The sequence below is a fragment of the Embiotoca jacksoni genome, unplaced genomic scaffold (assembly GCF_022577435.1).
Source record: "Embiotoca jacksoni isolate LCO1_2020_lvr unplaced genomic scaffold, fEmbJac1.0.p SCAF_11, whole genome shotgun sequence".
Taxonomy (NCBI): Eukaryota; Metazoa; Chordata; class Actinopteri; family Embiotocidae; genus Embiotoca; species Embiotoca jacksoni.
The window spans coordinates 6,922,843-6,946,979 of record NW_027185241.1 but is presented as its reverse complement, the minus strand read 5'-3'; the positions used below and the strand labels follow the sequence as shown (position 1 = coordinate 6,946,979).

At 43.5% G+C, this 24,137-nt stretch overlaps 1 protein-coding gene across 3 annotated transcripts; it reads right to left on the bottom strand.

Moving 5' to 3' along the window:
* Positions 1-700: 700 nt before the first annotated feature.
* On the bottom strand, positions 701-22,706 carry shc1 (SHC (Src homology 2 domain containing) transforming protein 1). 3 transcript variants are annotated; one of them, XM_069142759.1, is made up of 13 exons: positions 22,502-22,706; positions 9,895-10,059; positions 9,620-9,690; positions 9,077-9,137; positions 7,881-8,000; positions 6,550-6,603; positions 6,138-6,189; positions 5,239-5,365; positions 4,986-5,133; positions 4,274-4,331; positions 3,754-3,870; positions 2,895-3,148; positions 701-2,776 (listed from the first exon to the last, which is right to left on the bottom strand). In XM_069142759.1, exons 2-13 carry the CDS (start codon positions 10,054-10,056, stop codon positions 2,648-2,650), a joined length of 1,353 nt encoding a protein of 450 aa, XP_068998860.1. In that variant the 5' UTR covers positions 10,057-10,059; positions 22,502-22,706; the 3' UTR covers positions 701-2,647. The 3 variants fall into 3 exon arrangements, with proteins under 3 accessions (XP_068998860.1, XP_068998858.1, XP_068998859.1); XM_069142757.1 differs by lacking the exon at positions 22,502-22,706 and having other exon boundaries at positions 9,895-15,162; XM_069142758.1 differs by lacking the exons at positions 6,550-6,603; positions 22,502-22,706 and having other exon boundaries at positions 9,895-15,161.
* Positions 22,707-24,137: the final 1,431 nt, after the last annotated feature.

Here is a 24,137-nt window from a genome sequence, read left to right as displayed (position 1 = left end):
TTCCCTAAAAACCAAAAAAAAAGTATTAAAACAGAAACATATAAAGTAAAAATCAATATCTGTGCACGCTATTTGAAAGTAACCTTTGGCTTTCAAAAACACAAAAAAAGTACAACAGCATCAATCAACACTATCACCAACAACAAACGACTTTTTTTTTTTTTTTTTTTTTTTTTTTTTTTTTTAAAGAATTTTCATGCAACAAAGGCAACTGTGATGAACAATGACAACACAGGACCAGTTCACTAATGATACAGGGGGTCAAGTGAGTCTGTTCCAGCACACGTATACAACAGGCGCACACAGTAACGGCAGAACATCTCTGGTTTTCCTATTTCTGACCTACAAACATTTGAACAGGCAGATTTGAAGTGCCTGACTGTCCCAGCTGTCACTCTGGTATGCGTGTGTGCATGTTCGATTACATGTGCGCCCGCCGCTTCAAGGTCTGAAGACGAGTCGACAGTTAAGGTTTAAAGATCCCTTCTCGTATTTCAAGATTTTGGCCTCGATCTCTTTGACATGTTCAATCAGCATTAAAATGAGCTACCTCAGTGCTGTGGTGTTTGGCTCTGTGTTACTTATCAAATAAGTCATTATATATACAACAACAACAACAACAACCCAATACTAAGCTGATCTGTCAAAAATGTATGTTATTTACAGGTGATCAGGAAATACCCCCCCCCCCCCCCCCCCCCCCCCCCAACGGTGACATCAAGTATCTGTGACTATATGCTGAATGCAAGAATGTGCATCAGAAGAGATCGCCATCACTGGATCTGTTTGTGTGTTTACTGGAGTGTCATTTTTGCAAAGTCTTTGTTAAACTGAGAAACTTGTGTAAGATTCTCCTGTAGTCCACTACATTTGAATTAAGTACATAAGGTGACTGCACTGAAGTGACGCGACTGCATTGAAGAAACAAGGCACGATTAAAAAGGATATAAAAATCAACAAAATGAGCTGAGGGAGAAGGGAAGGAGAAAACAGGAGTGTGAACTTCTCCCTCTAGGTCCTCACAAAGGTTTGTGAAAACAACACAGAGGAGTGACATTTGGCTGAACATTTCATCACTAGCAAAGCTCCAAAAACATCCTTATATTCGTTTACCCCCCCCCCCTCCCCCGAGCCTCTTCGTACAAGGTTTTAAAAAGAGGACATTATTCCCTCAAATGAGTCAAAAAACCAAAGTAACTTTACAATACATGAAAAAAATACATTACCAGTTACTATGACATACGTTGCATTATTTCTGCAGAGGGAAATTCATTGCTTAGCATGTTCAGGATGTCTAATTAGCCATCATTTAAAAGAGTCTCCTTTAACTACTCTTCTTTGCTTTCACTCAGTAAAAATATAACCAGCAGATTGTCAATGCGAACACGTACTAAGGTGTTATTGAAAAGCAATAGGTCAAACAGATCTGGTCTACGCTTCTCGATATGTACTAGTTATTGTGTTTGTGGGTGACATCAACTTGCATTAAAAATCTCCATTTTGATGATGTACTCAGGCACAATCACCATGACCTACTGTGTATATCGGCTCCTGTAAGCACACAAGACGGAAAACTGCTGATAATCGTCATGGCTTCCTTTTCTGATGTTAGCAACCAGGTTCATGTTCTTTGGCATGACAGGTGGTACAGACTGTGTGTGGTGTTAAAAGTGTGTGTACCTCCGTTTATAAAAGGGATTGGTGATGTGCAGCTGTTTTTATTGGCCTGTACTCAAGAGTGTCCAATGAGAGATGAGTGTCAAGATAGCAGACCGAAATACAACAAAAGAACATATATAATGGTCATTGGCATAGCAGTCCCAGTTTTGCATACAAGATTTCCTCCAAGGTCCTTAAAAGGGGGGTGTTTGGGGTTGGGGAGGCCGTCCTGATTAGATTGGAAGCAAACATTTTTGCATATTCATCAGCCAGAATTATTTCAAGAGTCAGGTTTGCTGCTGAAGTGCTCCAGTGAAGCTTGAATGTTTGAGCCTGGTTCAGTCTCTGAAGCAAAGAACCTTTGCCGTCCAGTTTATGTTTTTGGCTCAAATGCTCCAGCGACAGTCTGAGGAGGGAATTTATTTCATTAAGAACACATGCTAAAAAGCATCGAATATCTCACTCTGTGTCCGTTCATGTTTTTCTCTAACACTCTTCAGTTCCACAATTTTGGTACACGATCCCATGTATTAATGCGTTCTTTTTTTTGGAATTTTTCATAATTGCATGTTGAATTTTTATTTTTAAAAAAAAAAAGAAAAAAAGAAATTGCATTTGTTTTCTGCCCCGTTCTGAAATTCGCAAAGGGCTCCTCCCTGGTTCATAGTAGGCTGAGAAATTGCAGCAGTGCTTCTCCGCTTTGGAGGGATGCGCCTGGTAGTTGGTGGGATTGATGAGGGAATGCAGGTCACAGTCCGGCTTTCAGGAAGGACAGGAATATGTGGCAACAGCAGCGAGTGATTTTGCAGAGAAACTGGTGATATCTTTTCGTTTTTTGGCTTTGCAATGTGTTTGTGCATTTGTATTCTTGTTTAAATGTGTTAAGTGTAGTGTTGCTGTGTGAGTTATAGTAAATGAATGTGTGTGTTGAATTGCTGTCGGAGTGCGTGCATATTTTTGGTGGAGTATTTCATTAGTGTGTGTAACGTCAGGCCCTGCGCTCGACTGGCTGTTGCAGACACACTTCGCTCCCAGCTGACACGATGGGCAGTCTGTTGTCCATGTGGTAACTGATCAGGTGACTAACACTTCCGAACCGATGGTCTTTTGTACGGACCTAAAAGAAAATGAAATATTACGGTAAGTTTTACGATCTACACACCTGTACAACGACACATTTTTCTGCCTTCCCTCTGTGATTTCTGTTTTGTTCTCCTCCTCCCACCCTGACTCACCACTCCTTCTGGGTCGACCAGTAGCAGGTGTTTGGGCTGACCCCCCTGCTGTCCTGTCAAGACATACTGTCCGGGTGTGGTCCCAGACTCCCGCACCAGGAAGTCTCCGTCTCGGGTCAACAGCCTCTCTGCTTCTCTGCGACTTAAGCTTCCGTGGAACCAGGTTTCACACTGCAACTGCTGCACCAGAGATGGCGTTGCCACCGAGATTGGGCCGCCATGCCCGGAGACCCCTAGGGCATCATCAAGTGGCTCTTAAAAAATCAAAACACACATATATTTGTAATATTGTGTTTCTCCGCAGGTATCATCATATAGGAAAATTGTATGTTTTGTCTTTAAGTGTTGTCTGCATTTCTGTTTTGAACAACTAATAGGGGGACGTATCCAAAAACAAGTTTGTGAAGCACATGGCCTCATGGAGTGTTTTTAATGAGAAAAGCTTTATGCAGTCAATCAATAATGTTACATAAAATGCCCCTGTAATGGACAAAGACAATCTAATTTCCTTATCTTCCTCTGAGGCTGCCTTCTGTGGACAGCTCCACTTTTCAATTAGCATCAGTTATATGGAATGTAAAGTACAAACTACTATGCTCATCTCCCTGCTAAATAAGTCCTATTTGTTTCACATGGTTGCAATAGCCAATTATTTTTGGTCATTTTGGTTGCAAACCACACTTCTTGTCGTTTACATGAAATTATGTCACTAATCACCTTTCTTATTTAGTTTCCCGGCAAGCTTTTGCACTACCAATGTTTTTTTAGATAGCGGTCCATTTGAACTTGATTTATCAAGCTAATAGGAGATTCCTAACACAACACTTTGACTGAATAAAAAGCACATGCAGACACTTACTCATGTCAAAAGCGTCTCTGTGAGCATTTCCATTTGCTGCAACTGGTAGACGGGGTTTGTCCACATTGACGTATGACGGGTCATCAAACACCTCCCGTCCCCCTTCTTTGGCACCCACTGGAAAAAAAACAAAAAAAAAACACAAGTAGACATTAGTGATCTTGGCACGTTATCTAATTTCCTACAAGCTCTGGCATTTTAAACAGACAATACAAGAAAGGGAAGGTATAGAGAAAAAGTGTGGCTGAATTATCACAAAGGGGATTATCTGTGGTTCGTAACAGTGTGTTGTAACTCAGAAAATAAAAATTTGCCTGAAAGCCATTTTGGACTAGAGGAGACCTATAGTGAGAGAAAGATCTAGTTATCTAAGAAAGGTGCAAGGAAAGATATTTGTTTAATCTCTCCATTTTGGGCATACGAGTTATAACCATACCTACAGTGGTCTTTCTCTTTCACATTCACAGTGAATAACAGATACACAGAGAGATGCAGACAGACAGGCAGAGACGGGGCTCACCTGGCAGAGGCGGCAGAGGCTGCTTGTGAATGTCATTCTGACCTGGCTGTCCATAAGGCTGCAAACACAGAGGCATACAAATAAATGAGTCACTACATCGTGTGGACAACTTCAAATAAACTCCTTCTCTGGCTTATTAAAAGTATTACAAAGGTCAACAGTGATGTGCGCACATTAAACAAAGCAATTCTAGCAGGGTTACAGTTGCCTTTCAGGAGACCGATACCTTTAATAAGTGTCAACTTGGCGAACAGTGCAGAGAGAGGGAGATTCGAGAGCTGTACCAAAATCAGGAAGTGTATCTCTGATGAGCGCATGCTGTCAGCAGTACTGGATTGTCTGTCACTTTTTAAAACATGACCACTACTAGAGGTTCTCTCTGGTTCAATACAATTTCATCTTCACTCGATATTTGGTTAGATATAAGAAAAATTCCCAAGTGTTTAGTGTCCTCATTTTCTGTTGATCTGTTTCAGATATACAGAAAATGAGTAAAAAAAGATGAAATTCTATTTGACTATTATTGAACTATTTCAGTTCCTGCTTCTTTTGAAATGAGAGTAGAGAAAGTAGTAGAAATAGAAACAGGCTGTAGTTGCTGCCAAAGGTGCTTCAACAAAGTATTGAGCAAAGGCTGTGAATACTTACATACGCGTTATATTTTCGTTCTTTATTTTTAATAGATTTGTGAAACTTTCCACAAATTTCTCACCAGCGTGGCCCCTAGACGGGTCCTCATGTCGACCAGTCCACCAGGGGGAGGCTGTTTTCCAGGGAAATTATTATAGTAAGGGACCTCAGGAGGTGGAGCAGTCTCATCATCCTCTTCCTCCCATGCAGAGCCATCAAACGGAGCCATTCTGGGAGAGAAATTGATGTTACGAAAGCAGATACAGAAATAGGCGACAAAATACAAACACAAGCTCTTGTTTTTTGCTCATGCAGGTGACATTTTTAACCTTTACCTGTCGTGAGGTGTGACCAGTTTGGGGGGGTTCTTTAGATACTGTTTAAAACGCAGTTCGAAGGCCTGGCCGATGGTGCTGATGACTTCCTGGGCTAAACCCTCTGAGCACTCCAGAATATGACACGCTGCAATAGAGGGGGGGGGGGGGGAGATGCGGTGTCATGTCCTTGAATAAAATACTGTATGTCCTTCAAATGGACAAATATATTGACAGTAAAAAGTAGAAAAGTGTGGATGCATGTGCATTTTCATTATGCCCCATGCTGGGCAGCATTTTCTGACAATGAAAGACTCCATATCTTTCATGCTCTAGTTTTCCCCCGGATTAAAGAATTACATTAAGAATATGATGAATAGTGCTTGAAAAGGGGTCAAATCTTTGAACCTTAATATAAATTATGTAAACTCAAAGGTTTTTGTCTTTTTTTTCCTTCAGCTGAACTCTGAGTATGTAAACCAAGAATAGTGTTTTCCAATTGGAAAACCAAGCCACATGTTCACATATTGAGCATCTAAGTAAACACACTTAAAATACTTATTTCTTTTGCCTATTTAGAGATAAATGCACCGTTTCTTCTTTTGCTCTGCACAGTTGGTCTGTAATGTCTCAGCTGTATTGGGTGGTGTGTCAAATTCAAAGGGAAAAAAAAACATGGCGAGCTTTTTCATTTACTTGATAAGATTCTTTTATATGTTAATGAAAATGCTTGGTCGTGTTTATTCACAGGATCTCCTTAAAGTGCACTTTCAAAACCTGTTCCACCATAAACTGATCGTGAATAAAGGAAGTATCATGGTCAAACTTCTATACAAAAGTAATAAAGTTCTGATTTCAGAGTGTGTCTGAATTGGCGGATGCTGTCTCAGTGAAGGTGTCATTGTGCTGTTTCTGCTCACCTCTCTGGTTGACTGGATCTTTGGCCACATATGCTACGTACTCAGCCGTATCCTGAGGGAGGGAGACAGGCGAAGACAGTTAGGGGAGGAGGGGAAAAGGAAAAATCGATTGGGGGAAAAAAAAAAATGAAGGGCAGGTTTAGGATAGAAAGGTTGAGAAGAAGAAGAAAGAGATGTGGTCTTCAAGAAGTTAAAAACAGACTGAGCTGAACAAGAGATGACAGGAAGTAATGAGATCAGGTTTAGAAGACAGGAACTGCAAGCCAGTGATGCAGCAATGAAGAGAGTGGTATTCATAAGTATAGACAATGACAGAAGACAGGAAGGAAGGAGGGAAGGATGCACCGGCTGAAGAAAGATGGAAAAAGGCCAGAGTAAGATTTGAGCTGAGAGAGAGGGTTGAGTGACTCACTGGGTCTCCTCCAGAAGCGAAGGAGATGGACTGCATGTGATGATTGGCGATTATCTGTGGAGAAAAAGAAAGAAGAAGAGAGAGGAAGGAGAGGAACAGAGATAGAGATGGAGAGATAGAGATAGATAGATAGAGAGAGAGTAAGAGAGAGAGAGAGAGAGAGAGAGAGAGAGAGAGAGCACATGGGTGACGAAGTATGTGGGAGGTGAAATGAAAGCATGTGGATGGAGAGACAAATGTGGAATCATTACTGAGAAAAGTGCTTTTTCCTCCATTGAGCACCATCAACTGCAGCAGAGATTAAAAAAAACCAAAACTAAACAAAAAAAAAACCTAAGTAGAAGTAGGGGCAATGGATGGAACACCTTTTTAACAGTCTGCAGCAACCAACAATGTTGGATCAACAACAGCATCAACACTTGCTAATGCTCTGAGTACTATGTGTGATCTGCTCTGTATCCCAGTCTTTATTTGTGAATGTGGTCCATGACATGTTCCTTTGTGCTATGTGTTACTGTGGATGCACTACAATACTGTACATATACCATCTCCCCAAAGATAAACATCGTTCAGTAGCTATTAACTCATTAGAGGTCTGAGAGGAGGATCACATCCTGCTCTGTGGTGAAGCAGGAACCGAGACGAGGGTTAAGAGGGATTTGTGCAGCATCCAGAGTAAATGAGGCAAACAAATTTATCTGGGCATCCCCTGAATGTTCCAGAAGGTCACCACACACAATACGCTCATGACTAAATCATAAAAACAGAGTGACTAAGGTTGTAAATTATTTACATATTTTCTTGATGTTATAATCAGTTTTTAAAAAAAATTGTTTATATAATTTAGATCCAAGCTGCTGTAACATTTCAGCTCACTAAAACTAGTTTATACCATAAAGTACAGGGTGAAAGCAGTCTACGGAATAATTACCATGCATCTATAAAACATACAAAGAGATCACAAAACTATATCTGGTTTGTAGACATAAGAATAAAAAAAACAATACAGTTTGGACACTGAAACATGGTTTGAAAGATAAATAATATTCACAAGAAAATGACGATAGCAGAAATCATTTTCTTTTACAATTTCATAAAGATTTAAAGTTTCTTTAAAAGTAAGTCAGTACACTCAAATCATCAAGCAGACAGATCCCCAGGTTTGTACACTGCACAAGCTGAGTGCACTCTGAATACCGAACATACCTCTGGCTAACCAGATACATGTCTGACTCGGTGCGATTGTTGGCTTTCAGGGACAGATTGACCAACTGCCAACAGAGTTTGTGAGGAAACAAGCAGCTTCCCGAGTAAGCGGATTTGAGTCTAACCTGTTTGCAGTCAGAGGCCAGCAGATTGAGGCTGCTGGTCGAGATGGTGAGGCTGATTGTCATGCCTGCAAACTGCAAGTTACTCTTCCCCAGGATGGACGTCAGACAGCGAGAGGCAGGCTGTGAAGGAGAGGGATGCAGTTCATGAGTTATAACTAAAATAAGCTGCACAAACAGAGCAATAAAATCTTTTTTTTTTCTTTTCTTTTTACTTCAACAAGACTCTGTAGTCCACTGAGTGCTCCCCGCCTGAGCGTGAGTCTGAGAGGGTATGTGTGGAAATGCCTGTGTGTGTGGGAGTGGGAGAACAGCTGCAATTGTGAAAGTGATCCTGTCTCCATGGCCAACTGTGACCAATGGGAGATAGACAGGATAGTTCACATAGTGTAGCCCGGGCCAAGAGCATCGCACACATCATGCCAGCCCATTTATCCCAATCCTCCTCTTGTTCTGATGGCGTTCATCCATGTTTGGAGTATGCAGAGAGAGACAGGGTGCACACGCTCAGCCACGTTAACCTCAGTCCAGTCAAATCAGAGGGACTAGACGTGTTTAATCTATTCTAGTTTACATCCTATAACTGTATTTTGTCTGGTGTGCTCCACTGCATGACATTCCTTGGTCAAAGCCTGCTATGACAGCTGGATTTAGCCACCTGTTTTATGGACTGCTTGGGTGGATGTTTTTAGTTTTACAGGAATACTGTGAATAGACACAGGCAGTCTTTAAACAGCAGACTGGCGGCGGTGTCTGTTAATCTGCAGTGCTTCTTTGGCCTGGCACTGGCTCCACACAAGCTTTCTATCCCACCTCTCCAGCCTCCCTTGTGACAGGAGGGAGGGAAAAGAGAGACTGATTGGTAATTACCTGCGAGTAGCCCGCTAACCACAGAAGTGTACAATCAGCCAAAATCGAGATCTGTGCATGTGTGTGTGTGTGTGCGTGTGTATGTATGTATGTATGTATGTATGTGTGTGTGTGTGTGTGCGTGTGTGTGTGCGCACGTGAGTGCGCGTGTGTGTGTGTGTGTGCGTGCGTGCGTAGGATCGCATTTGACTGAATAGCCAACTGACCACAGGGTGGACAATCAGGCTAAATCTAGCTCTTATCCAGAGAACCCTTCCCACTGCTGTCCACTTAAGCCTTATAAATAAATAATGTAAGGGTGTGTGCTGGTGTGTGTGTGTAGCATGTACCTTTCTCCTGCGGGCTCCTTTGGCTCCGGGCACTGCCTCGCACACCACAGATATCGCTTCCCTGAAACATTAAAAACACGCATGTTTGGCAATGGCCCGTCATTAACCCTCGCACCTTCCCGGATTCACATTCACGTGGATTAAATGGGATCCGGCCACGGGTGGTAGAATTTATCGTCCCCGGTAACTGCGCTCGTCTTTGCCACAGAGACAAACATCACTATCAGAAGGAAACCACCAGGATTCCAGAGCATTTGTAATTTAGGGGCCGAGAATGCGGCAGCCGTGTATATACGCACACACATGAGCAGACCCAGTCAGACACTCACGCTGAGGGAAACAAGCAGGCAAGGAAAATAGAACGGAAGTGTGACGGAAAGCGGACGGGCAGACAAAGAAATATATGAGGCGAGTGGTGAGTGATTTGTGTGCGGCCGATGTTTTTCTAAGTCTAACCACACTTTTACAATCTCGCTCCCTCATGCACAAAGGAGAGATGAAATGAGAGAAAGCCAGCAGCAACGAGCACTGTGTGAACCTCACCTGGTGACCTGAGTTCTGGTGTTGAAGTCTAGCGCTCGCATTGACTGTAGCACCTCCACGCAACCCATGTACTGCCCGGGAAACAGGAAGGCAACACATTAACATCAGCCACTTCCTATATCACGGTCAAATTGGACCAATAAGCACAAAAGAGGAAGGAAGAAATGGTGTCCTTTCCTCATTTCTGTGTCTAAAATTGTGAAAGAAGAGTGGAAAGAGAGTTGTGTAATTATGTATTTAAGTTAGGGGTTAGTGAAAGTGTGCCGCTCACTTACCCGTACAGCGTAGGAAACACCGGTGGTGCTGACCACATTGTCGGAGTGTAGCCAGCCGCGGGTGGGCTTGTTGACAAAGGAGCCATGGCGCGTCCACTCATCTCCACCCAGTTGCCCTCCTTCCACCCGGGCCCTCCTGGACGCCCCTCCCAGCCGGTTCATGTCCTGCAGAGGAGGTCGGGGAGGGGGAGAAGGAGCAGTTAGAAGGGGAGCAGGGTGATGAAGAGGAGGGGAGGAGCTGGAGTTGCTCCTGTCATCCCCAGAGGACTCGACCGGCGCCCGAGGCTGCTGCATCCTGCTGGAGGCCTTCAGTCCCGGGAGGAGAGTGGCAGAGACGCCCAAACGAAGGGATCCCATCCTGGGGAAGAAGGAGCAGAGGGTGGTGGGGCTGTTCTCTGCCGGGCGGGGAGAGGTGGGGGGCAAAATGGGAGTTAGAGACGAGGACGAGAGAGAAGAAGGTAAACCAGGCGAGGGAGTGAGAGGGGTGGCAGGACTGGAAGGAGGGAACGATGATGGATTGGAGTTTGTTTCATCAGTCGAGCTCAGCGATTCACTCCGAAAGTGGGTGTACTTGGTTTTGGGAACAAGCTCCATGATGAATCTGCCGGGTCAGTTTTTATATCCACACAGGCTTTAGTGATTCAATCAAAGTCTCTTTGTCTCACTATTCAAAGTTTCTCTGTAAAAGGACACACAGCCATCTGTCTGTCTCTCTCAGTGTAAGAGCTGTATCCATCTGTCTGGTTGTCTGTCCTCCACTCATTACCAGGCAGCCAAAACCAAACTGCTTTAAAAAACGGCTTCATCCACGACGAAAGCAGAACGAGAGAAGGTGCAGAGGAAATGTGGGGTGTCCCAGTTAATGGCAGAATGCAGATGAAAAAGGTTTTTAGTGCACCAGTGCAGCTCATGTTGTCATCAGTACAGTTCTAAATGTTCTTCATTGTTCATTGAGTTCCCAGGGACTGATGAAGGCATGTTCTTAGCTCTTCACAGAGTGTCCATGTTGGTGTTCTGCCATAATGTAAAACAATATCTGTGAGTATCTTGTCCAAACTTGACAGCCTCTGAGTGAGAGCCAGTTATTCAGCTGTCGCCAGCACCATGGAGAATCAACACAAGTGATTGTCTCTCTGTACGCCCCCTCACATATGTGTCGTACTGCACTGAGGGCTGCGCACTTGTACGTGATGTGTCTGCAGGCGTGAGGCCGTATAAACCTTCCCTGCCCACAATCCTTCTTTGATTATGCACGTATGTGTGTGTTGGTGTGCGCCTGTGTCGTGCGTGTGAAGCAGCTCCCCTTGGCAGCTCTATCCCGCTTGACACGGGCCCATAAAAATCCTATTAGCAGCCAACGTGGGGATCGCAAAGGGGGGCTGTGCACACGAACATGGCAGCAACACGCATAATACACAGCCTCAACTGGTCGATACTACAGCAGCAAGCACCTGCAGAGCACAGAGAAGCCCAGAACTGCTTAAAGAAGAGAGGGGAGGCTTACGGATGTATGGCTAGTCTCCAACTCTTGGTAGCAGCACACTTTCTTCAACACCTACTTTTCATGTGCATCTCAAACCTTTCACTGGGTCCCGTTTTTACTCCCTCTCTCTTTTCCTCCAAATGTTTTCATGTCCTCTCTGAATGGCCCTCGCTCTCTCCCTGCCTGCTTCTCCTTCTTCCTCTTCTCTCTTCTTCCAGATCTCCTCTGGCGCGGCCTCCTTCCCTTTCTCTGCACCCTTTCCTCCCTTCTCTCCGTCTCCTCTCTTCTCCTGGAAGTCCTCTCTCTTCCTCCACACAATGTACTCTGCCAACCTCTGTCTCTCCAACGCCTCCGCCCTCTCCCGCGCCACCACTTCCTCTCTCCTCTTCCAGATGATCTCTCGCTCCCCCTCTCCCCCTCCCTCGTGTGCTCGCCCGTTCTCCAGGCTGTCCTGTTAAACAGTCCCTCAGTCTAATGTGTTAATGGTGATCCCTGCCTTTCTGCCTCTCAAACTTTAAGGTTATGGATGGCTTAGAGGCCAGACATAGTCACCGTAGATACCAAAAGAAAAACGGAAAGAAAAAAAGTTAGTACTTAAGACTGGGCTGTCAGAGTTGGGCCCGTTCCTGATTGAAGTTACTGATATGGCTAAAACAAGTGAGCCTGCCGTGGTTCAAGTGTGTTCCCTAAAGTGGCCACCTTGGTGAGGATGTTTTTGTTTAACTGGAGCACCATTAGATATGGGGTTGGTGGAGTCTGAGATGCTATCTGTGTCTGGTACAGTGACACACACTGCAGTAGCACGGTGGTGGTGGTGGTGATGCAACACTGGAGAATCTAGGTCATTGGCTGTTGAAGACTACCAGTGGGTTTGCTATGATGGTAACAAGGTCTGATTGGTCAGGCTTGAACTCCCAACCCAGGGTTCCCTGAACGGTCCTTGAGGCTCCCATGAACTCACTCACCCAGATGGGAATGCTTGATTAAAACTGCATTTTGTTGTTATACTGAGTTCTCTACGCACAGCTGTTCTCACCCTGTAACTTTATTAGTGCCTCGTTCAAAAAACAAGCCCAGATTATTGTCTTTTACCTGAGAGAAGTGTTGATACAGCCAGATATGATATGAACAAGCCAAGTGTAATATTCCAGGACAGTTTCCTTCCTCTAAGGAAGGCAAGCAGCAGGTTAGATCTCACTTCTACTGTACAGACACCACATAACATCTCATATTCTGCATAGTCTAACCAAGAAGGTAAACGACAGTCTGTTTACATTAACAGTCTCTTGCAACCCAAAGTCCCATAAATAAAACCGTCTGCAACAGTTTGACCTCAGTAGGAGGCAAGCCTACACCTACAGTCCTGAAGCGAGCCGGCTGGCCTACACCTTAGTGCTGTTGAGGCACTAGTCATATTTACAATCTGTTGACCTTTACTCCCTCAGACGAGAACGAGGTTTACACACACTTTGCCTCGACCACTTATGCAACGTTGTAAAGTTGGCACCAGTGTTTCAGTAATGCCAAGGAAAAATGTTCTCCACTCACTAACATTTCAGAACTTAACTGTGCCTGAAGTGCAGCGTCCAGGTTTGTAGTGGGCCCCGACGCATGGCAGAGGAACAGTCGCCTACACCAGTCTAGCACCACAGAGGGATTGTCTAGCAACTCTCGCTAGTCATCCATCTGGTCTTGGCCAAAAAGCACCATGACGGATCCAGTCATACTCACGCACTGCCAGACAGGCTGGGATAATCTCCAGAAAGCTGTTAAGAAGTATGGCTGGAAAAAGTCATAAAAGACACCCGGTATCTAGACAATCAAAGAGCATGCAGAACAAACAAAGCAGTCTGTCACACCCCTTATAAAACCAGAAATTAGTCCAGAGAGACAATTAGCACTTAAAAAAGGCAAAAGATTGAACACAAATGGACGAGAGGAAAATCCAGGTGTGTTCTTATACACAGGGCTGCTGAAAGGCTCTATGAGAAGAGTTAACCCTGGCCCTGCCCAGGGATGTTTTAGTGCACAGAACACAGTGTAGGTCAGGTGACCCTCTACATGAAGAGAAATCCTGAGTCCCCTACAGACAAACAGTAAAAGGAACACACTGTCATAAACAAAGCCCAGCTAGTGATCGGTGATTAGTAGCTGTGGGGTCAAGCAGCTGCACAGAGTGATATGTAAAATTAATCTAATTTATCCAGCCATTCTTGATGATGGCACATCAGCTAGACTGATGAAAACAGTAGTTGACATTGATAAAGGTGAGATCAGGACAACGGGGAAGAGCTGACTCGCATTAGACGAGGACACGCAATGGGGAGGGGGAGACAGGTGACCTGAAACAACCCTGATTCACGGAGACTGCTGAGCTCCGTGTAGACAAAGACTGTCTAGTAAGGACAAAAAAATCCTGTCTATGAAATAGACTGCAAGAACTGCACGAATCTGTGGACTAATGTAGTTTGCTGAGTCTTCTCAATTAAATATATACAACTACCGAATGGGACAGCACCAGTTTGAAAAGATAAAACAAGGAAAAATAACTTTACATCTTCCGTCTGCAGCGCCCGCCCGTTGCTATGGCAACAGACATTAAAAGAGATTCCTGCGGTGGATATGTACTGAGAAGTCCCGACAACAGCAGAAATCTTCAGACAAAGAGACAACTGATTTGTCAAATCACATGGCAAGCAATTAGTTGCTGCATCAATGGCTCCACATTAGAGCTTTGTTTTCATCCAACAGGAGAAAAGAAAAAACTACAGACTGCTAGAAAGATCAATACGGTTCAGGAAATGATCAAAGTTTGACCGGCATCGCGCCAGCCATAAAACCCAATCAATGTTGACAACCCGCATTGGCTGCATGCACTGACTCCAACTAGGGTATGAAAACTGATATAATTTCAAAGAACAACGATCACTTTCCGAACAACTGTATAAATATATATATAACAACAACTACTAGACAATGCATTTACATCTAAAAGACAACTGATGTTTAGAAAACTTGCATAAAAACAACCTGAATTTTGTGCAGCAGCTAACAAACATAATTATTGTATAACATCCTGCAGAGTAGATCCTATGCTCATAGAAAAGAAAAAACTAAGTCAAATAGTTCTGTATAAAGTGAGTCCAATCAGTTTCCTAAAGTGTTTGTTCTTTTTTTTTTATGAATGGCAAAACATAAGTAGTTCCTTTTTTGGTTTATAAAGCATGCAGTTGATAATCCATGGCGATTCATCTAAAGGCGAGTTCCATATTCACATGAGAACCACATTAATGTTCAAACAGCCACAGACTGTCAGATCTTTCGTCCTCCCCTTCCTGGCTTTCCTCTCGTCCACTCCCCGAAAAACGTGCTTCTCCTCTGATCCGCTCTTCCGCTCGATTAATTCACAAAGTCACTGCCGGCAGCTCCTCTCCATCTATCCCCTCGTCCGTTTAGCTGCCTCCTCTTCTCGTCCCTCCTCTGTCTGTCTCCCTCTCTCGTTCAGCAGATGGTGAAATGGCAGTGCTGCCAGGATTGACAATGGCACTCCTTCATTGTGCTCCTCTTCTCCCCTCACGTCTGGCTCTCATTCCCACTTTCCTTCCACTTCTGTGTGTTAGAAGGACGAGCACGCTGTCTGTCCTCCCCTCCTCCCAGTCTGGGTGATGCTGCCTCCCATTTTCTCTCTTACTGTCTCTCTCTCTCTCTTTCTCCCTCTCTCTCTTTCGCCCTCTCTCTCTCTCTCTCACTCTCTGACACACACACACACACACACACACACACACACACACACACACACACACACACACACACACACGCTGCTGCCTGTGCCCTCCCCACCTTCTTTTCTCCCATGCTACCTCCTTCCTGTTTCCTCCCCTTCCCCCCCCACCTCCTCTCTGCAGCCAGAGTCATTTAGCAGTGTACATGTGTATGCACAGCTAGATGCTGCACTCCTGCCCAATAATGCACACACTCCGACGGGAGGTGGAGAGGGGAGTAAGGGCGGGGGGAGGCGGAGGGTGGGGGGTATGTGTGTTTGTGTGTGCATGTGTGGGGAGGATGGGTTCTTCATGTTGGCTATTCGAGACTCCTCCCTTACGCATGTTTGGTAACCTGAGAAACAGTTAAAGAGGGAGTGAGAGAGTGAGGGAGGATGGAGATGGATATGAGGAGGAGGATTCACCCTCCCTCTGTGTGCTGTGTCATGAGGTTACCCAATATAACCTTGATGAAAGTGGACATACTACTAAAAGGGAAAGAAGGACACTGGCATCCACATAATAAATATGTGCTATGCTACTCCAGGACTACAGCACTCTAGGGGAAGGGACAGGAAGACAGAAAGCAGAGATCCCGGAGATTGGTCTCGACATTCAAGCGTATCTGATGAGAAGGCAGTGTTGCAGTAAGCAGAGGAAACCACCCATAAAGTGTCACAGGAACAAGGCAGAGTGGACAGCAAGGAGTCCTCAAATGACACTCTAACAAAGAGTCGCTGCATTACTACGTTTGACCACTACACTGTCATCATGTGCTTTAGTGGAGCACTCAGGGATGTGAACCAGCACCATACACTCACAGTGATGCGATTGGTATGATTGGTGAAGACAGCACCCTCCACCCAGAGCCTGCACCATGCCCATAACCAGTGAAACACATGACACACTGTGGCTTAGGGTTGACAGAATGATAATCTTATGTTCTTTAAAAAAAAAAACACCGAAAGGATAAATAATTCATGTGCTATTTGGAATTCAAATTCAAAAGAGGAGTGAGCACACTGAGCCGACAGTTTATTAGGTAAACCTGAATAAAACTAATGCAGTCTTACAGAGTCTTCCTATAAACAATTTGAGCTTCATGAAGGATATAATTTGTACTTTCAACAGGACCACAAACTACAGCTTCCAAAAAAACCATAGAAACAGTTTTAACAAAAAATATCTCTCATGAATATAGGATTCATCACAGGGCTGTTGTAGATAGACTGCATTCGTTTTATGTGAATGTACCTAACAAACTGGAAGCCGAGTAAAGCCAAAACATCTGATTCAAATCTCATTAAATTTACATACATAGGGCTGCACAATTACTAACACATGATAACATGCTGACTAATTTCCAGTTACATACAGTTGTAGAAAACTGCAATGCTGGCAATATTTCTGTACTGCTGCGGAAGAATCTTTTAAATGAGATGCCAAATGTGCAGTAAAAACATTTTTCTCAATAATTACTCATAATGTGTCATATTGTTTGTCGTGACACTTTGCTCTGTTCAAAATGTGTTGAATACTATTCCTGTTTTATGCTGGTTAGAAACTTCTAACTGGGTCAGGAAACACTCCAGTTTTTATTTCAAAGTCAGAAACAGTTGAACATTTTTATTAAGTTGAATTATAATAAATTGAAAGTAGAAGTCCTCCTTTTCATAATATATTGAAAATGAATCAAACTCATTTTGCAAATTATAGCACCCGACAGCAGACGTTCACAATTCTTAATTTTAATTTAATGTATTTTTACTGTAATCGTGCAGCTCTAAAATGAAAACAATTCAACTAAAGAAATCATTTTGAACCTCCTCACTGTATGTGGGCCAAATTATTTCCTTGAGGATTTACCTATTTTAATCTACCATCATATCCTGTCACCAATCTCTCTTGTAATATCACATTATGGTAAGATTAAGCAACTCCTTTGCCACTGTGGCACGATGTGTTTTCGAATAGCTGGCTGTATCATTTAAATGTCTTACCATATATTCCATTGGCCAACACAGGCTGCTTGTGACTCTGTAACACTAAAAATACCAAAGTGCACATCAGCACACGACACACACACATATTCATACACACATACAAAACTCAAGGAACCAATCACAGCGTGCGTCGATGCCGCTCTTGCAGCTACTTGACTCCCCAGCATGCTTTGCTCCCAGGATCAGCTGTGGAGAGGGTCATGGGACCTCCTTGATATCAGCGGCCCAGCTGATCAAGCACAAAGAGACACAACATTGACATGAGCCGGAGACAGAGCAGTACTGAGTGGGAGAAAGTAACGGAACAAGAGAGAACGAAGGAGCAAGAGTGACAGAAGAAAGGCAATAATCCAGTGCGCTTGTTGAAACACAGCCTGTGGTATGAAAGGAATTAACTGAAAGGACCGCATGTGTAGGATGTCTGTGTCTCAGCTTGTCCGGTGTGAGGTAGCAAGCGTGTGTTTTTGTCTCTGTGTGTGCAGTGGAAGCTGCAGCTAGTCAGCATTTATTAGATGAAACAATCGGAGACGGACTAAAACAGAGCTCAGGATGTAATGAACACGTTGCAGGGCCACATCTGCTGTCTGCTTTTGTAGCGCATGTCTGTGTGTGTGTGTGTGTGTGTGTGTGTGTGTGTGTGTGTGTGTGTGTGTGTGTGTGTGTGTGTGTGTATGCGTGTGTGCGTGTTGTGTAATCTGATTTGACCCGCCTCATTCACCCTCTTACGTACGCTGGGCCAAAAGATGAGCGTGGATGAGTAAACGGGCCTCGATGCTGACCTTTTCCGACTGGACTGTTGCCAGTGTGAGACGCTGTTGAACATCACTCCACATTATGGACGTGAGTAAGACGAAGAGTGCAGAAAGAACAGTGGGAGGACCTGGCAAGGGAAAGCCTCACGTGCAAACACACATAAATAGGCAGACGGAAAAATGGCGACAATTTCGACAATTAAGTTGAGGGTGAAGATTAGATTAGCCAGGCATTCAGCAGGAGGTTTTTCTGTCTGTTTCATAGTTTATCACGCACACAGCAAACATGTGAGCTGGCTATTTTGGGTTGTGCCATCCCCCTTCCACCAACCCCCCTCTAACCACACTCCCACATCTCTATCTCCTTCCATCACTCCCTTCCTGCTACCACTCTCTGCCTTGCTCCAACTTCCCCTTTGCTACAGCGGTTTGTCATTAACGGTGTTATTTCTTCCCATTGAAACTTGAACACTTTGCGTACCGACGTCAAATGTGTCTGCATCACCGCGCATCCAAACTGTTACGTGACAAACATTTGCATGAAATGCTTCGTCAGGTTTTGTTTGCATATTTTCTGATTAGATGTGTTTTGATCCGAGCCGACTTGAAACTATTTCATTCCAGCAATATGTAAAAAAAAAAAAAATCCGGTCTAAACATACTGACGTTTTTAGAGCACATGACATTCATTTCAGATGGATAAGTGATTCAAAATTTTAGGATCCCCACCTGCCCCTGTGTTTTTCCCTCATGTTTCAAGTCTCGAGCGAGGTTTTCTTCGTGAGCCTTCGTCCCTGTACAGATTACAGCATCACAGTAAAGAACAAACACCCATTGCCTCTCATCAGTTCTGAAGCTTCGAGCTGCTGCCCGGAGCCACCGTGTTCACCAAATTGGATCTCCGAAACGCTTACCATCTCGTCCGGATCTGCGAAGCGGACGAATGGAAGTGGTGACCGAGTGACCTGTCACCTCAACTCCAAAAACAGCTCCAGCAGTTTTGGGGTTTTGCACATTTTTACAGACGATTCATTCGGGATTATAGCAAGACGGCCACAGCCAGTCTCTACTCCGGTTTCCACCCACAGTCAAATGGACAAACTGAACGGTTGAATCAGGGGTTAGAGGCCATCCTCCGCTGTGTTACCGCCTCCAACCAGTATTCCTGGAGCTCCCTCCTCTCGTGGGTGGAGTATGCCCACAACTGTCACACCTCCTCTGCCACTGGACTCTCTCCGTTTGAAGGATCTCTCGGCGATCAGCCGCCTTTGTTTCCCAACCTATTAAATATTTCATTCATCTCGGTTGCCCAAGAACCTTATAAAGTCATTATGTAGCACATTATTTAATGGATCTATACTAATTTATAGTCTCTTAGTAGATTTTCACCGTCGACAATCCCACACCTACTGCATTAGACCGAAGAAGGGTGGAAGAGCCTCGAACTGCAAAAGGAGAATAACCGCCATAAAGATACTATGACACAACCGAGTCATACTAATACACAGTTGTGATAATGACAACATCACAACTGGGGTCACTAATACAGAATCCAAAAATACCATGAACACTCCTTACGGTGTGGCACTTTTACACGTAAATTAACGTCCGATACATTTAAACTGTTGCCAAAAGAGTTTCCACGGTGTGGTTTAGGCTGATTACTACCAGGTAGATGTCTTTGTATTTCATAGTATACACCGTTGTTATTCCTGGTGTCTGGTGAGACATTTTCACGCTGGCTGGATGAATGCAAACTAGGCATGCTCTGCGGCCGGCGCATGTGCCCTGGAGGTTTACACTGGTCACCTTCTGGTTTTGCACTTAGAATTATTTGATCCCTGTTAAAGTAAACAATCATCAGGCTCTTGTACTTTCCAAATGTTGTCACACTGAATGCACTGAATTCTCAATTCGATCAAATGGGCGGAGGTTGTGATGCTCAAAACAATTTATCCACCTCTTTACTGTGGCAACAGTTGCAACAGACTAGACTGTGGCGGAGCCTATGATGTAAGCATGTGCTGACAGGGTTTTCGTGATCACTCTCACTTGCAGAAGGACAATACAAAAGTTATGCAATGCGGGTTTTATTTCTGCTTTATGTGAATTACATGTAAGTTACACTCTGCTTTCATTTTTAACATAAGATTTTAATCAACATGCGGCTGACACAGTGCACTGAACACTGAGCATGTTGCACTAGACTGAGCACCACAGGAGGAAACACGGCCCTATTGTATGAAAGCAGAGACGGACAACCACATGCGACGACCTCAAACACAAACTCCTACGTCTTGTTTTCAGAACACACTCGCACACAAACACACCAGGAAAAAACACATACCCTACCTAACCTACCCCCACACCGGCAGGCACACATATAGCATAAATGCAAGACACAAAAACAGACAAACACGTCATCACATGGCCACACACAAACTCAATGTCCTGTCAACAGTCCTGAGGTGTTTACAACAGCTTAGTACCTCACCACTGTGCTATGTCAATAGCGAAGCTTAAAGACTAATTCAAAGGCTAATATCAGTCCTAACATTCTCGCTGCTTACAAAAATAAAAGCTTATTTCTGAATGGGCTGTGTGTGTCTGTTTGTGTCTGAGTGAGCGCACACCTGTCAAAGTGAAGCTGTAACAATCAAGTGTCACGCTGTCCCGTCAATCCGGACTACAGCTTCACCTACTGACTGATACAGTTTGAGCAGAATTGGACAGATCCAATTTTAATCAAGTGGATTTTTGGATCGAGTCAATGCTGTGATGGAGTGGTCGAGATGCTCAGCTTCGATTGACAGTTTGTGTCTCGGACCACTGTCCTTCTATCTGCCTTGTGTTTGTACTTTTGTGTGTGTGTGTGTGTGTGTGTGTGCGCAGAGGTGTACGTGTCCTATTTGTCTGGCTCCTGACATGTGTCTGCATCTACCATTTTTCTGGATTTGTTGTTGATGGGACCTTCTCTTTCATCAGTGGAGATAACTTCCACCATATAATATCATGTCAGGGGCTGCTGGTGCGAGCGGTGTGTCTGACCCTGATAAGAGCACCGAGCCCACTGGTCTCAGTCGCTGCAATCATCCCACATACCCCGCAGTCTGCTCCCATAATAGTCTGTCTGTCCTTCACTCGGTCCTGGTGAACTTTCACTCTGCAACAGTAACCCCGTTTCAACACACCTGAGGTGAGTTTGGCTGATTGGTCACCATGGACACGATTAACACAGAATAAACAGTGGAAAATCTGAACCTTTATTTATCTGATCGTGTAAAGATTTGTGTGTCTGTGTGTGAGCGCTGATTGACTCTATAGGTTATTTCTCTGACAATTGGGATTTAACTCGCACAACCGGATAGGGATGCACGATAATAGTGGATTTTCTGCAGACATGTGATATGCTGATATTTACCGAAACGTGTTTTTTTTTGCTCTCCAAAAAATTCATAGTAATGACTGAGAAGACAATTCTTAAGATGGAAAATTTAATTTGTAGTGTTGAAGGAATGCATTTGAATTGCATGATTGACTGTATGAATAACGACTATGCTGTCCTCCCAAAGTGCAGACACATTGTTGTGCCCTCTTTTGCCCTTCTAATACAAAAGAGCACCCTCACACCAGGAAAAAGTCAAGTAATCTAATCAAACATGGAGCATTAAGATCTGATTAGTCACCATATTATCGGCCTGTCATATCAGCAGAAATTTTCATTTTGTGCTGATGCCAATATTTCATTTTTAAAGCCTGAGATTATCATTATCATGACCCTTATTACATAAGGTCTTCTAATCAATTAACATGCCAAATAATTTCTCAAACAATGTCTACAGAATGTCAGAATATTGGAAATGCTTGTAATTTCTAATGTGTGACATAAAACTACTTGTACTGGCTGAATAACAGTCCAATATTCACTTTACTATCACATAAAACAAACAATAGCAATACCTCCTCACATTGGAGAGGGTCAAGCAGCGAATATTTGATATTTAAAAATAAAATAAATGGCTATTCTCTGTCCACACACTAATCAAGTATGAACCCATTTTCTCAGCTCTAATTATATGAGAATATTTCTGTTTAATAGATAACAAAAAAAAGGCATGTGAGTGACCCGCTATCTATTCATTTGCTGAGCTTGAGGGCAATAAGTTGGTTTCAAATGAATTCCTGTACTTTAACTACAGTTTTGTTCCACTGACAGCTACTGAGACTTTAGGCTCAAATACTAAAACCTAAAAAAAAAAAAAAACTAAAAAAAAAAAACTCGTCTAACAGCAGGGAAACGAAAACAAGTTAAACATTTAGCTCGTGGACAGTCCAGTCAGCTCATGAGCAACATTTTTACAGTAACCCGACAGCCTGCACTACACCGAGTCGTCTTAATATAACACAAACCCGGGCTTGTACACAGGCAGAACAATGCTCCCCTGCGGAAACCGTAAAGTTAGTACGTGAACCAGTTCCTCAAACTTCTAGACATGTACAATAAGCACGAAAGACACCGCAAGCAGTTCAAACCATGCCTGCCACCCCCCTCCCCTCCTCAACAACAAAAAAAAAAAAAGTGTGGTTAACTTTAACGAGCAAACTTACCAGCTCTGTTCCTCCCTTTCCCTCGACTGCTCCTCCTGCCCCCACCAAGCTGTTGCTGCACCAACTTCAGCTTAAATTCATCTAACTGGACAAAAGGCTCGATAGTTTAGTCCGCCGTTATCCTCGTAGTTTGGTTTAAACTTCTTGAGAGATGAGTCCGAACTTCTTTCCTCTGCCTTTCCTTCCCTTCCTCCTCCCCCTGCCTCCCCCCTCCACGGTCACGACAGAAGCCACTTCCGCGAACAAATGACAACGTCATCTGGCCGCGAGTCCTGTGCGTGTGTGCGTGTGTGCGTGCGTGTGTGCGTGTGCGCGTCTGGCCCTGTTCTGCACTTGGACCACTCACTGCAGATTGCGCAAACTCAGAATTCCCTGATCTTAAGCCACACGTTTTCAATTCACACGCAGTTTACCATAATTAAATACCGCATGCGAACAGCTGCTTTTCGCCTGAAGTTTTGGTTTTCTCCTTTAATTACCACACGACCAGAACAGCCTGTATTTGAGCTACGTTCAAAAGTAAAATCTCATTCTCAACACCTCCACCAGCGTCGTTATCTCAGACGGTTAGTGTTGTTATTGTTTGACTATTATTCTATGATTACTACAGAAATGTAAAGTATCTGTAAAACCTAAATAAGTGCATGTTCTTTTCTGTTTCAAACTATATTTCTTGTCAGGGGGAGGAAAGTAACGATTTACTCAAGTACTTAATTGAAGTAGTAGCTACTTTAATAGAGTATTTTCCATTTGATGCTACTTTATACTTCCACGCCACCATATTTCAGAGGGATATATTCTAGCTACATTCTACTCCTCTACATTCATTTGACACTTTACTTTTTGGCTGAAAATGTTGTCATACTAGATAGTCTATACCAGGCTTTTAAAATACAACACCGTATTAAAGATTAAGATTAGTTGTATCCCACCTTTTTGCTCTCTTATGCCTTACAAAAAAAGCCGTCTGTATTTGGGGTCACATTTCAAATGTCTGAGTTGATAACAGCTCCACCAAATTGTGATTTTTTTTTTTTTCTCCATTCAACTTTCATTTCAATAAACGCTCAAATGATCCGAAAGATTAGAGAAAAAGTCCAGTCTGCTCATTGCCATCCACACAGATGGCTATGATTGTCAGATTTGTTTTTCATAAGGTTCACACATTTATAAAGTTTCGTTTTATTTTGAGCACTTCGACCGTGGTGAGAGATAATTGCTTTCCCCAGGCAGCATTCTTAAAATAACGTCAACAGGTAAACATGCCCTTGAACAAGACACTTAACCCCAGCAGTACCAGTGAGACAGTTTACTTGCTCATAGGGTAGGTCTAGCATTTGCATATTAAGCCACAGAAAACACTTTGACATGTCAAAATAGGAAAACCACTGGAGTAAATGATTCAACAACCAAGGCATGGCTGAATTCTTCTTAGCTGATTCATTTCCACTGAATGCTGGCTTACTGTAATACAACCGTCAAATGTTCACTAATAACACAAATAACAATACTCGTGATAAATAAAGTGTATCACATAACAAGTACATTTTCAAATATATTTGACAGAAATGTGGCACGTTATCTTATAAATATCACCTGTATCAAAATGTACTTATTTAGACATTACAAGGGTATG

What these genes read in the sequence shown, in the direction of transcription:
- shc1 (XM_069142757.1), bottom strand. Translation starts at nt 10,488, where the DNA reads ATGGAGCTTGTTCCCAAAACCAAGTACACCCACTTTCGGAGTGAATCG. An exon ending in TGGCCTCTGACTGCAAACAG is followed by an intron (nt 6,604 to 7,880) that starts GTTAGACTCAAA and finishes TTTTCTCCACAG; the next exon opens with ATAATCGCCAATCATCACAT. An exon ending in CCCGTCTAGGGGCCACGCTG is followed by an intron (nt 4,332 to 4,985) that starts GTGAGAAATTTG and finishes CTGTGTTTGCAG; the next exon opens with CCTTATGGACAGCCAGGTCA.